The sequence below is a fragment of the Orbicella franksi genome, chromosome 15, assembly GCF_964199315.1.
Source record: "Orbicella franksi chromosome 15, jaOrbFran1.1, whole genome shotgun sequence".
Taxonomy (NCBI): Eukaryota; Metazoa; Cnidaria; class Anthozoa; order Scleractinia; family Merulinidae; genus Orbicella; species Orbicella franksi.
Window position 1 is genome coordinate 8335399 of NC_138159.1, and position 13304 is coordinate 8348702.

Here is a 13304-nt window from a genome sequence, read left to right on the forward strand (position 1 = left end):
CTTCGTCAAACTATTCTTTCTCTTATGATCTTATGAATATTGATAGTTCAAGATAGTATTTCCTTGTTATTGTGTTTATGCTGATGAACTTTCAATGGACGTTTAAAACGCTTGCTTGCGGCGAAGCCATTTCATGGGACGAACTCTTAAGAAAGGTAGACATGTTGTAACAAAATTGTGATCTGATCAAATGATAGAAGCTGGGCTTTGAAGCACGATTTCTTCAAACATCTGCGCTTCCTGCGAAGTACGTATATTACAATCTTGTTTTATGGAAGCACTGCTGCTAGCACAAGTGCTTTCCTAATTTCGAGACAAAATTATCGGTCGTTGTGTGGTAATTTCATTCCTTCGTCATCGATTGCTTTAACTTAGTGTGTTTTCAAATCCGAATCGTTAGCAACATTGATCACTTTTATGCACAAGGTAATTGATACTTTCAAACGCAAAGCTGATATCAGACAATCATGCGAACGTTTTTGTCCGTTTTCAATCGTATTTTTATTATGGTGCCAACTTAATTCTTTGTTCATTATTTTAAAACGATATTGGTTTTAAATTATATACGACTGGCTTATAAATAAAAAATGAATTTCGGAAGACTGACAGTTTCTAACAGATGACCATCAAATATTATCTTGTAATTGTCGAAGTACTGTACTTGTTATTGCCTCCAAAGTGGTAAAATAATTAGTTATTTGCAGGGAACGCATTATTGTCTATCTTTGCAGTTGCAACATCGTTTTAGCGATATTCGTATTGGTGCCCGGGTTTAGATGACTCTACGTTGCAGTGGAGTCGTATAAGACTATTTAAAATACATAATGCAGAGTTTCTTTTCAAATGTAAATAACCAACTTGAAGTGTGACAATCAGATTCAGTTAGCTTGTTGCGTGACACCAGGTCACTCAGCACGTCACGCAGCACGTCACGCAATATCCCTTGCGTGATGCTCTGTAATATAAGTATAAATAGCTTCGGACTTTGCTTTTAAAAAATAACCCTTTCCTCTCGCTACTGTAAGGCCCTATCAGATGAAACTTAGGCCTGTGTGATAGCAAAATTTACATGTTTACCCGGTCATCAATTGATATCAACTTTTTTGGGGGTCCAAAGCAGACTTAATGTCGGAAACTTCACAATCAATTTAAATCTTCATACTTCACTTCAACCGAGTGATATACCGCTGTCAAGCTATTTTACTAACAGTTTGGAGTGACATGGGTCGATTGTTGAATTTTTATTTGCAATTTTCAAAAATGGGTTAAAAAAGTGAAAACTCACAAAATTTCTTTTTCAAGTCAGTGGTTGTCTAAAAGAGGTGTTTATCGTGAAATTAGTCACAACATTTTCCGTTAAAAGAGTGAATTTCCATTGATCCCTATCGATTCTGTGGCTTTTGTGAGGCATAATATTACAACAAAGATAGAGACAATTAAGAAAGAAATTTAATCAATATAAATGAGGTTTAGAAACTGTTCAATTATGTAGCGACTGGCCTTAATCTTTCTCCCCGGTAATAAGATAAATAAATCTCTGAAAATGTAATGATAAGAAATTTTATTAAGTCAGGGCAAAGGTGATCTTTTTAATATTCCAGTCGATAGATTTAAAGAGATTCATTTAAAATTAAGGTATAGTATCGAACAATCGTTTATTTCAGTTGTGCAGCGAACAGCATCGATTCTGTCCTTCAAGGAAGCTTGGGTGAATATTTATTTTTGGTTTTACAGTGCATAAGTTATAGTTAATAGTCAGTGTTTTGTCTTTAAAGTTTCCTTTAGGCTTCAGGTTGAGTTATACAGTTTGTAGTTAAAAAACACCATTTCTAAGATTAAGGGAGCAAATTTCTCTAAAGGCTTGCAAGACGAGCCTGTCAATATTTTCAGGAAAAACGTTTTGTGTCACACAATGATGGCTAAGTTTTTATGTTACTTGAGAGAAATTTTCGTGTGTTTAATTTTCGCGATCTCTCTGACGACTCGTTAAATTTGAACAAAATAAAACCTTCGCGAGATTTACAGCGTTAGAGTGTTTGGAACAATAATTAAGCTGATATTTAATGGCTGCATTTTTTTATGAATAGGGTTTTGTAATATCCTTCAGGCAATGTGCTTAAAAAGAGCTTAATCACTTTGAAAAATTAATTAGGAACCTTTTTGGTCATCCGTTGCAGTTAACCAAGTTTGACACTCGAAGAAATAGCTTTTAAAAGGCTTTATTTCATAAAAAACCCAAATTATTGCCGCCTTGCTTGTTTGTTTTGAGCTTTTTGTATTTTGTTTTCAATTTGTTTCGTCCACGAGATAAACAGATGGTATACTCTGGGCTTATGAATATTCATTTATCGAATTCGATATGTTTTGTCAGACCAATATGGCTCCGTCGCCGGGATGATGTTGACACTGATGTTTGGTTTGCATTTTACTTTGAGAGGTGCGTTCAAATTCATCAGATAAGTGTCGACGTTAAAAATAGTTTTTAACTTTGGCTGTCGATTTTTTTTTTCTCTGATTCAAGGAGGACCAAATGCAAATTGTAATTCAAAGGTAAGAATGAAATTTTGGTTGGAAGCGAGTCCGTTACTATTCGGAAAGAAATCTGAATTTAAGATTTTGAATTTCATTACAAAAATAATGTTGATTAAGTCTTTTTTTTTGATTGACTCTTCTACACAAAAAAGGACAGTCAAACCATTACAGACCACCAAAAAATTCACGAAAAAAACATAATCAAGATATATTTTGGTTAATTTTTGCGATGCAAATTAATTGTATGCGAGGTGACGATTAGTCAAACTCTTTTTTTTTGTCTTTGAGCTCTGACTTTCGCTTAGTCTCCGAAAATTCGAATACTGCCGTATGCGATGAGCTGAGAAGATGAAAAATTAGATTTCACGGAGGTAAGAACAGAGTTCTTTTGATAGCATTGTGTTTCAGTTTTAGTGGGATTTTCAGCGCAAAGATGCACAAATTCGATGTTAATATACCGGGGCATTGCATGGTGTTTAATATATTCTGTTCGGACCAAATGGTGATTATACTTCAAAGATTAATATTGGGAAAGTAACAGAATGAATTACCAAGGCAAACAGCTCCGATAACTTCTAGACGGGCTGAAAATTTAGGATCACGGCGGACGGAAGGAAGCATAGTTTAATGTCGCAATATCGAATACCTAAGGCGAAAGTTAAAATGAGAATGACAGACCAAACAACAATTCACAGACATAATATGGCTAATATGCACTTAATTCCTGGTCCCGAACGGAAATAGATATTATGTGTTGTCGAAAATCTCGATGTTTCCCGAGACGAAGTCGAGTGAAGCATTCGAGGGAAAGGTTCGAGGGAAAAGAAAACTAACTGCTTACCTAAGGGACCAGTAATTAAATGTTTTGTTGTATAGCTGGAATTAATGAATTAAAATAATGGGGTAAGAAGACTTATCCCCACGTCAAAGTAACCTCTGGCTAGTGGAAGAGCTTGTGACTTTTATCTGTACAGAATTTTTTAACGTTTGCCAAAAGTTGCGTCTTATCCTGCTAATCAAAATCTGATTATAGAAATATGGGTTTCACAGTACAGTTTTTGAATTATAAGCACTTAAAGAAAACATTAAGGGTGTTTTTAAAGGTCATACTACTGCTATAGTACCCTTTTGGTCACAAAAACGATAACAGCGTGTTGACTAATGATTGGGTAGTTTTTTTTTTTTTTGAGGATTTGATTGTAGCAGCAGCTGATAAAGAGTGGTTATAATGACCCATCAAAATGTAAGTCTAAGAAAGTGCTGGAAACTATTTAAGCGGGAAATGAGTAAATTAAAATTGTTACTATGGAGACTAGAAGTGATTTTGAGACAGAAAATCTAGCATTTTAACGATTGTGGCAGTAAAAAGAAACAGCAGCAGCCACAACATCATCTTCATCAACAACAACAACAATAGCAACAACAACAACAACAATAAGAAATTTTTTGCGTTGTTGTCATCATTCATCACCAGTTCGGAAAGATAGCCAGCGTTCTCTTAAGTTGTTTGATTTTGTTGTTTTCTTTTCTTCTTCATACTTTTAGACTATCTTCCACATTTTGTTACATTGCATAAGTTAATGAACCTAAACAAGCAGAGTTTTAAACACATAGAATAATTCTAAAAGCCGTGTTATACTTAACACGCTATGACCAAAGGGTTTACTCACCTAAATTTCGTTTTACTGGTACCACCAGTGTTGACTCGTCATTCCTTAACTTGTAAAATCTATTCTGTATTATCCTCTGTTTCGGCGCGTCAGCAATGACTGTACAATATGGATTGCGTTACTTGGAAACCATTTCAAGTCGACTTCTTCCCAAAAGTGCGACTTTTGTCTCTAATATATTTCGTGACGACCTCTGTAAAATATCACTTTCTGTTTTAGAGTTTTTGTATTCTTAAAATTCCAAGGATATTTCCTTGACGGTTTAATGAGAATTTAATTGCTTTTGCCACCTTATGAGTTTTTGTCTTAGCATATTTGCTCAATTTTTTTCGCGTGACCTAGACGGGGGTTATTTCCTAGTTAAAATAGACCAAACGAATATTTTTTTTAAGGAAACGCGTTTTACAAATCGTTACCAAGGCAACAGTGTTGTTTCTATAGTATTTTCGAGCGCACATCTCATTCAAAAACAACTTGAACTTTTTAAATCTTTATCTGCAAGTTGGAAGAATTGCTTTATTACTTTCTTCATGTTCTACATAAAACGAGGGTTTGTTTACATTTCTTAATCCTGGAACTGTATTCGCGCGGAGGTGTTTTGTAAACATACGAGCAGCGAGGCGCTTAATGAGGCTTTTATTTGTCGAAGTCACCTTCGCTCACTAAGTTTTGTTGGTTGGAGTATTTTATGTTTAGACGCAAAGAGTTCGTGTTTACCTTTTTTCGGGTTTTGTCACGAAAACCTTGCCTGAATAATTTTTGCAGTGCTCTTTGAAGATTGTTTCTGTTCGTACTAAAGCGTGATTGTCGAAGCCAATTTTCGTTTGTGAAAGTGCGCAGTTTGCTCGACAGTTATTGGGGATTAGTTTTGATAAGGTCAGGCATTTTGAGTGAAAGCGATATGTACTCTTTTGTTTGCCCGATGGCAGTTTGTTTTGATTTCAACGCGGCGGGGCTCAGCCTTAGTTGTGTCTGTAGCAAGCGCTCAATTGAAATTGTATCCTCTGCGATAAGAAGATGAGCAACGAAAAAATGCAACGAATTGTAATCTTTAAGAATTCCTAATGGCAGTCTGGTCAGAAAAATGCTGTGTCAAGGGTTACCATATAGGTAAGTCATTCCTGATAAGTGTGTGTGCTTTCACGTACAAACACGCGAATTTCGAGTGCTCGCAAACGCTCATGAAAATTTCTACGCTCTGTTCACCGTTCGTACACCAAAGCGTCAGAGTCCACGTATTTGTTCACCGAAAGCGCCTGAAGCTTCACTTAACGAGCAGACGAAGTTGCATTTTAGTTCGTTTTACTTTGAGGAAGGAATAATTTGTAGATGATCGTCTTGTCAAAAGAAATGACAACATGGTAAGCGATTGTCGAAATGCTATTACACAATATGCGAGCCTGTAATAAGTTCAACAATAGATTGGAGTGCTGGCAAAAGAGTTTTTATAAAATACGTAAGTTACACTTCGAAGACATTTTGTAACATTTCTCACTGGTGTTGTTGTTACTTACTATTGTCTATACAAGGGTTGTATCGTCCTTGTTGTTTATGATGAGCAATACATTATTTCTCTCTTTCTTTTATGCGTTGAGCAGCATTTCGGCTAAAGCTGTAGTCATCAAGTCGTAGATTTTTCTAGTTTACTTCCTTATGATACGAGACTTTTGGGATAACAAGACAAAGTGTGGCACTGGAATCACACGATTGTGTGACTGCTTTATATTATTTGACACACAACTTAGCGAAGCTCGCGAACCATTCCTGACACTAGTTTTAGCGTTTAAAGTGTTGTAGACGGCGAGATAGTATTGAATATGTTATACAACAAGCGGCTTTAATTGTTTTTAATCAAATGTCGCATAACTAGCAAGAGATCATTGCCTTCAGTTCAATATTTTTTTCGAGATGTTCATACAGTATTATGCCATACGAAGATTCAAATGTCACGCGATCATTTTTGTCACGCTTTCTTACTCAGTACTGGCGCTAAAAATCTGGACAGACTTGTTTCTAATAGGCAGCAAACCAGCTTTGTGCCCACACGCGAAAATTGAATTCCAGCCTTGGTGAAAAATTGATAGGTAATATTTTATGATCATTAGGACAAAATCAACAACAACATCAAAATCCAGAAAACCATATTGTAAAGTTGGCAAATTAGTAAAATGTTCCTACAACCAAAGGGCACTAAGGCATTCCTACAAATCCATTTTCAATGTGGTTAATCCGGAGGAACGAGAAAAGATGATAATTATTTTTACTTGTAGTAAGAACAATCCACAGTGTTATGTCGCTGCCTGGTGGGCACAGTGCTCGAGCACCGAGATTGAACACGGCCTAGAAGTTGACGTTTTGTTTCTTGTCCTACATTCTCAGGACGATGAAGAGGAGTTTGAAGCGGAAAATGAAAAGAGAGACATTGAACAGGAATACAAGGAGCTTGCTGATTGGTTAAACGATATGGAGAAAAGAGCATCTCTGATGGAACAACAATGGAGCGAGGAAGGCGAAGAGGATGAACCTAAAAAGAAACGTAAAGCGGTGAGTTAGACAAGAGAGGATGAAGGGAGAGTAAGTCTCCCATGTAGGCCTTATTTCCAAGGTAATCCCTCTGAAGCTATTTTTAGATCACTCCTGGTTTCGGTAATCCGGGGGGGGGGGGGGTCTAGAAATCGGTGACGCGGATTTTGCTCACGTGGACGACCCAAGCAGCTTTACATGCATTTTCAAATGTTTAGGATGAACAAAACGAAATAAAATTGTTATCCTCGATTGATGCGTGACACTTAAATGGTTATAAAAATTCAAATGAGAATGAAATTGAAAACTGATACTGTAGATAAATGTCAAAGTGTCATCTTGTGAAAAATCACAAACGTTTCGGGTTTAGCCCGAAGTTTCCGTGCTGAACATTTAACGGTTTCACACTGAACAAGGGCTACTCCCGAAACAATTGTGATTTTTCACAAGATGACACTTTTTACAAGCATTTTCATCCACGCCGAAAACATTCACGCAACGCATGTGGTAACTGTGCCCTGAATATTGCGAATAACTTTGTACCATGCCTAGAAAGGGGGACTGCCTTGAGAATAAGGCTTATACGAGGGATTCACTCTCTTAGCCTTCAAAGTACCTTGAATTAAATGGACCAATTTCAATATATTTTAACAATTCTAACTTTGCTCCGAGGCTGTTTGTAACTTATCTTTAGGCATGGAATTGTGATATATTGTTAACAAACTTTAGCAAAAAAATAAAAAGTTACAAAAAAAAAAAAATCCCTTTGCTCCGAGGCTTAGGGGAAAAATCAAAAGAAAATGATAATGCGTATTTCTTTTGTTTTATTCCCCTAAGCCTCGGAGCCAAGTTAGAATTTAAATATAGCGAAATGGGCCTATTGTCTTCTCCTTCATACTTCTTGATGTAATTGTAATTGTAATGCATTTTCATGACGCATTTTCCATATGGATCTGTTCCAATCATGTGTTTTAGTATTATAATTGCAATTCAACTCCGCGGTGAGATCCCGCTTCAGCATTTTATTACACCCCACCCATCCTACCCATGAATACATACAAACAGGCTAGAACATAACGCTGTTCTTTTTGGAAAAGTGATTAAAATGTGTCAGAGTCTCTGCTGAGTTGGTGGTCGATTAAGGGGTCAACAATTCCTTGTGCTGACTCCGTAATCTTAAAAGGTATTTTTCCGGCGTTTGTTGCGAATTTCAATGCACTAAACAGTCATTCACCCGACTGTATCCTTTCCCCAAAGCAATTCTTTTCAAGCTCATGGACACTTTTCTACAAATAAACCAAACGTCGATGTTCCTCACATTTGTCATCTTCAAAACATTGTTCAGAAAATTATGCCAGTCTTTTGCTTCAGTGAACGTTGGTAAAATACCAACCAAATACTCATTTCATTACTATGTTCTTATTATGGCCTGACTGGCAGAAGTAAGCAATTTTTATTCTTCTTGGGGCTTAGGTCTTATATTCGGTCTTGTCAAATTCTCTCTTTTTTCGCTGTCAGCAGTTGCTGGGAAAGACTGTTTTTCTTTATCTACATCATTTGCATTCTGTGCTAAAACTGCCAGAAAGCAGTCTAGCGTATCCGAGTTTTTCCAATTTTTTTTTGTTCATTCAGACATCTTTGATCGAGGGAGTCTATCCGTACATTTGAACTCTAATTACACAGAATAACGTTATTTGTTCCTTCCAGTAATTTTGTCACCTTTAAATTGTTCTTGTTCAATAACTGCTGTTGTTGGCGTCGATTTTCAATGCTGATACCATTCACAAAGACGTCTAAACGGCTTTTCATCTATTGTTAGTAATCGTGGCTTATTATGTTCGTATAATAGCTTAGATTCTGAGCAAACAATGGTTATTGACTCTCGAAGTAAATTTGCATTGATAAAATCTTTGGCATCACAGGAAAACATAAGTAAGTCTTTTGTGTGTTGCGTCGAGAACAAACCGGCAACGAAATTACAGCAAATTGACGATCGTGTAAGCTGGCTGGGCTGAATGCAAGATTTACTTTGTAATGAAAATCAAGTCATTTGCGGTTGTTGTATTTTTGGAGGCCGCTGCCGCAGTAACCTGTCAGCATATCCACTCAAGGTACATTAAATAACATACTCGTCTAACGAGTAAACACAGAGCTTAAACTGGCCTGAGTGGCTGCAAGGGACTCTTCGATTGTGTTCAGTTGCAAAGGTTAATAATTAATAAAAAGACTTTTAGCTCGTGGTTCTATTGGTTGATAATTGGCTTGGGGTGAAGCTGCCCGGAACCAACTGTCAAAGTCGATCGTCAGCAAGATAGAATAGCCTAAATGTTTAAGCATAACCGAGTCGCTGTTAAATTAAATATATTTTATCTATCAACCTGATATGCTGGCGGATCTGTTTGATGTAAAATATCAGAAAAAAGAAACGAAAAACCGCGCGGCCTCCGAAGGCCTTTTGTCGATTGATATTAGTTTTCTGTTTAGCCAATCACATTGCAGGTTTGCCAATAGCCAGCCACTACGTTATGCGTGAATAAATCCATGATCAAAAGCTAGTTTCCTCTTAGAATATCAACACGCTGCAGAGTACAACTAAGTAAGCACTACTCTACCTCTATTGCCACACTAGTGGGTTTTCATTTTTGTGCAACATCGTCACATATGGTTTGTTTTCTTTCAACAGAAACAGATACAGATTTTTCGGCAGCAAATCCAACGTCGCGAATACCATATTAGTCGGATAATCGAGACGAAATATCCCGAATTTTCTCTTCCCGAAGACAAGCTAAAGGTGCTCGTAACGAAGTGGGAAATAGTCAAACAGAAGGTGACCGTGTTGGAAGAGAAGATCTGGGAAGTAGAGCGTCACGTGAGAAAGGATGGCAAGCTTGGTAACCTGTTGTTATGGTTACACGAAGCCGAGGCCCTTCTCAACTATTACGAGACGGACGAGAGCTGGGTCTGTGAAGTTCCCGCCAAATTTCTCTTGAGACAACACGAGGTAAGCCTAAGCTTTATTTAAGAAGCAATTTTTTTTCTCTGTTTTATGGTGTGTTTTGGCAAAGATTCAGGTGATACTCGAGTACTTGCCAAGGGATGTCTGTTAAGATGTAATGATATATATTTTTTGCGATGTGCAAGTCACCTTGAAATCACGTAAAATCTTAGTCTCCTTAGCAGCATCGTCGTCGTCGGTGTCTTCACGTACCGCTCAGTTCTATCGGAGGAGGAAGCGTTGCGAAGGGGACTAATAAAATCTAAAAATAATAACTTATTTAGCTACAAAACAGCAATTAGTTAAGTCTACATACGAGCCAAATGGCCCATCAGGCCTAAGCTTATCCCGGTTTTTGTAGCGTGAAGCGACTAGGAGTATTTCTACTCCCCCCTAGATGGGATGGTACTCCATCGCAGGGTTACCGGTACCCATTCATACACCTGGGTCGAGAGAGGCACTGTGAGAGTAAAGTGTCTTACCCAAGAACACAACGCAATGTCCCCGGCCAGGGGTCGAACCCGGACTACTTGATCCGGAGACGAGCGCACTAACCATGAGGCCACCGCGCCTCCCACTAACAGCAAACAGCAAAAAGGCTGTAACAAACCAAAACGAAAGACAGACGGTCAAGATAGGTAAAGATTAAAGTGCACCTAACCCCCAAATTTTTTTTTCGCTAAAACGAATCTAGACTTTATTCGAAGCATTTGGGCGAAGAAATTTTTGAATTTGGTTGAATCCTCGATTTTCTATGTCCTTTCAAAGTCGCGCTTGAAGGTTTCACGACTGCGTTTTAGGGAGTCTGGGGCGGCGGTACCTGATGACGTCTACCCAGGAACCAAACACTATGGCGCCTCAGTCAACTCTCTGTATTTGCTCGAGAAAATGGAACACAAAACTAATCGTTCCGATGTATTTTGGGACTAAAACGTCCAAGTTTTGCCTCAGAATCATTTCTTTTTCGTCACTGGAGTCAGCGTTAAGTTTCGATTCGGAAGACTCCGAAATAAACTTCGATCGAGCACGTTCGACAACTGTGAACTCACTGCTTAGAGCTTTGAGAGCAATTTACAATATTTCAAGCGACGAAGGGGAAGACTTCTTTGCGGACGAGTTGCTTGTATATTAGGAATGGAAAGCTAGATACGAAGTGGAGGAGCAGGCAAACGAAAAGCAGGAAAGAAAACTCAAGGACTGCTTTGGATGGTAATTTCGTCAACTAAACATAAGATTCCCACGCGTGTTTATAGCCCGTTTACATTTGTCCTTAGCGAGAATGTATTTTATCAAGGTGTGATTGTTCTGTTAAATCCAGCTTGTGTTTTACTTTCAGTTGAATGCTTCATGTTTATAAGAGCGACGTACGTGTCGCAGTTTTCGAGACTTGATGACCTCCAAAACATTGGCTTCGATCGATTGAAAATCGTATTGTTTGGACCTGTATTTTTGAAGCTGCGGGAAGCAAGGCGGAAGGAAACATTTCATACAATTACCGATTTCACATTGTCACACGTTTTAAGTCGTAACTCCAAATAACCAATGTAAATTGTTCTCGAAGTTTGCAGCGAAATTCGTCGGATAAGCGAAAAGGATGTGTTCCCTAAGCGGTCCGCACATGTTACGCGGCCATATTTTCGACGCTATATCACAGAATCTTTGTCGCACTGCTGATTTCCAAACCTTCGAAAAACTCTGTGAGTCTAACAATTTTGTTATCATGTAATTCTAAAGGATTAATCTTCGACTTTTATCTAAATCGAAAGAGAAATAAGTGTTGGTTAGCGGCGTACAGTTGCGATCTATTTACATATCAGTATAACGCTTCTTGATCATGATCGGATCACACAACTTTGTATGTTACAAATACTGCGGGATTGGAAGATATAGGTTGTAGGTAGTATTTCTACAAATTGCTGGTTAGCTTTAAGCAGAAAATTTATGAAAATAGCGTTCGAAAGTCTGCGGAACAAATTCCAGTGAGAGTTCTTCAATGGTTCTCACAGATTCAGTTCGCTTGTTTCGGTTCGACAAAATCAACCATCGTTTACGTCTTTGTTGCACCATTAGCCGATCATCGTCAGTTAATTGTACAGTATATCTTTCTTTAAATCTGGAATATTGCTGCAACAGCCGATAGCACCTCTGGAAGGCGTTTCTGCGCACTTTTCGAATGTGTATTGCACCATCCTGAAGGAAATGAGAGGACGTGAGATATCCAACCTTCCTGGGTAGACGTCACAAGAGCCGCTAGACCCATTCTCCTCAAACTCGGTCGTGAAACAAAATGGCGGTGTTTTGGAGCTATTTTCGAGATTTCGTCGGGGCACAGAAAATCGAGGATTTAACGGAATCCAAAATTTTTTTCGCAGAACTATTTCAAATAACAAGGAGATTCGTTTTAGCGAAAAAAAATTTTTGGGGTTAGGTGCACTTTAAGGCGGAGAACAAATGACAGATAGTTGTGCGGCTTGAGAAGACTAAGGTAGGTTGAATTGAATGAGAAATTTATAGTTTATGTATCGTTGAAACGGGTATCAAATGTTGGCCACCTAGTGTTTATGATTAGAATCTTAATTTGCGCATACTAAAGGAAAACACGAAAAAAGCAAACGAAACGAGACAAAACATAACCTTGCAATCGTTCTCTTAAAGCTCTTTCCTGTGTCAACTCACTGACCTCTTGGCGTCTTTATTTCATACCCAGACTTTCTTCAAGGACTTGGACGAGCACTGTAAAGGTCTGGACGCTATTCTTCAATCTGGTGCAGACGAAGATGTCCTGGTGGACGCGTCGTTGCTAAAAGAAGTTGACAGTCGCATCAAAGCAGTCCAAGAGAAGTCCGCTGACAGGCTGTTGAGGCTCGCTTATGAGAACTCTAGGTCAAAAATTTTAGGGTTGTTAGACGCTGGACGAAAGCAATTGAATATTCAGCCAGTCAAGTACGCATCGCAGGCTCATGTAGAGAAAGCTCTCAAGGAATACACGGTAAGCATAAAGTGACCAGCCTCTGATGTCAAAATGCAGATTCTCCTTACTGGTCCCTATGCTTTGGAGAATTTGATTTTAGGTATTTATGACTTAACTTGACCGACTTGTATTTCTTGTGCTCTTGGGGCTCCTCTGTCACTGGTCCCTTACCTTGTACCGGGAACTCGTCAGCCCATTGAAAACCTCTGTTTACAACTGACGGTCAAAATTATTCTGACTCATTTGCCAGATGAACGTGAAATTTACATCCAGTGGACCAATGATTAATTCCCTCCAGGAGATGCACCTACAAGGAATTATGGTAGTTGTATTCATCATCTTGGACTGGATGTTTATTTTGATGAATACCACTAACATGATTCCCTGCAGGCCTATCTCATAGAGGGAATCGAATTGACCATTGACAGTTAAACACATTCAGTTGGGGTCTTTTATTTAGTAGAAAAAATTACCGTCATTTGTTTGTTTATGGTAAATCGTGTCCAACTGAAGACCCCTTTTTGCGTTATATTACACGTTTCATCCGTTGAACGGCAAACTAAGTTTTTCACTGAAGGTCATTTTTAAGGCCAAGCTTTTGTGTAGCCTCACC

At 38.3% G+C, this 13304-nt stretch overlaps 1 protein-coding gene across 4 annotated transcripts in view; it reads left to right on the forward strand.

Moving 5' to 3' along the window:
- LOC145470061 (uncharacterized) overlaps nucleotides 1-13304 on the forward strand; it is a 91433-nt gene that overhangs the window by 10809 nt on the left and 67320 nt on the right. For 2 of the 4 annotated variants that reach the window (XM_081453891.1, XM_081453892.1), the window contains 3 exons: nucleotides 6582-6746; nucleotides 9409-9726; nucleotides 12428-12709. In XM_081453891.1, coding sequence (XP_081310017.1) covers nucleotides 6582-6746; nucleotides 9409-9726; nucleotides 12428-12709 — 765 coding nt within the window. The other 2 variants (XM_081453894.1, XM_081453893.1) reach the window with 2 other exon arrangements.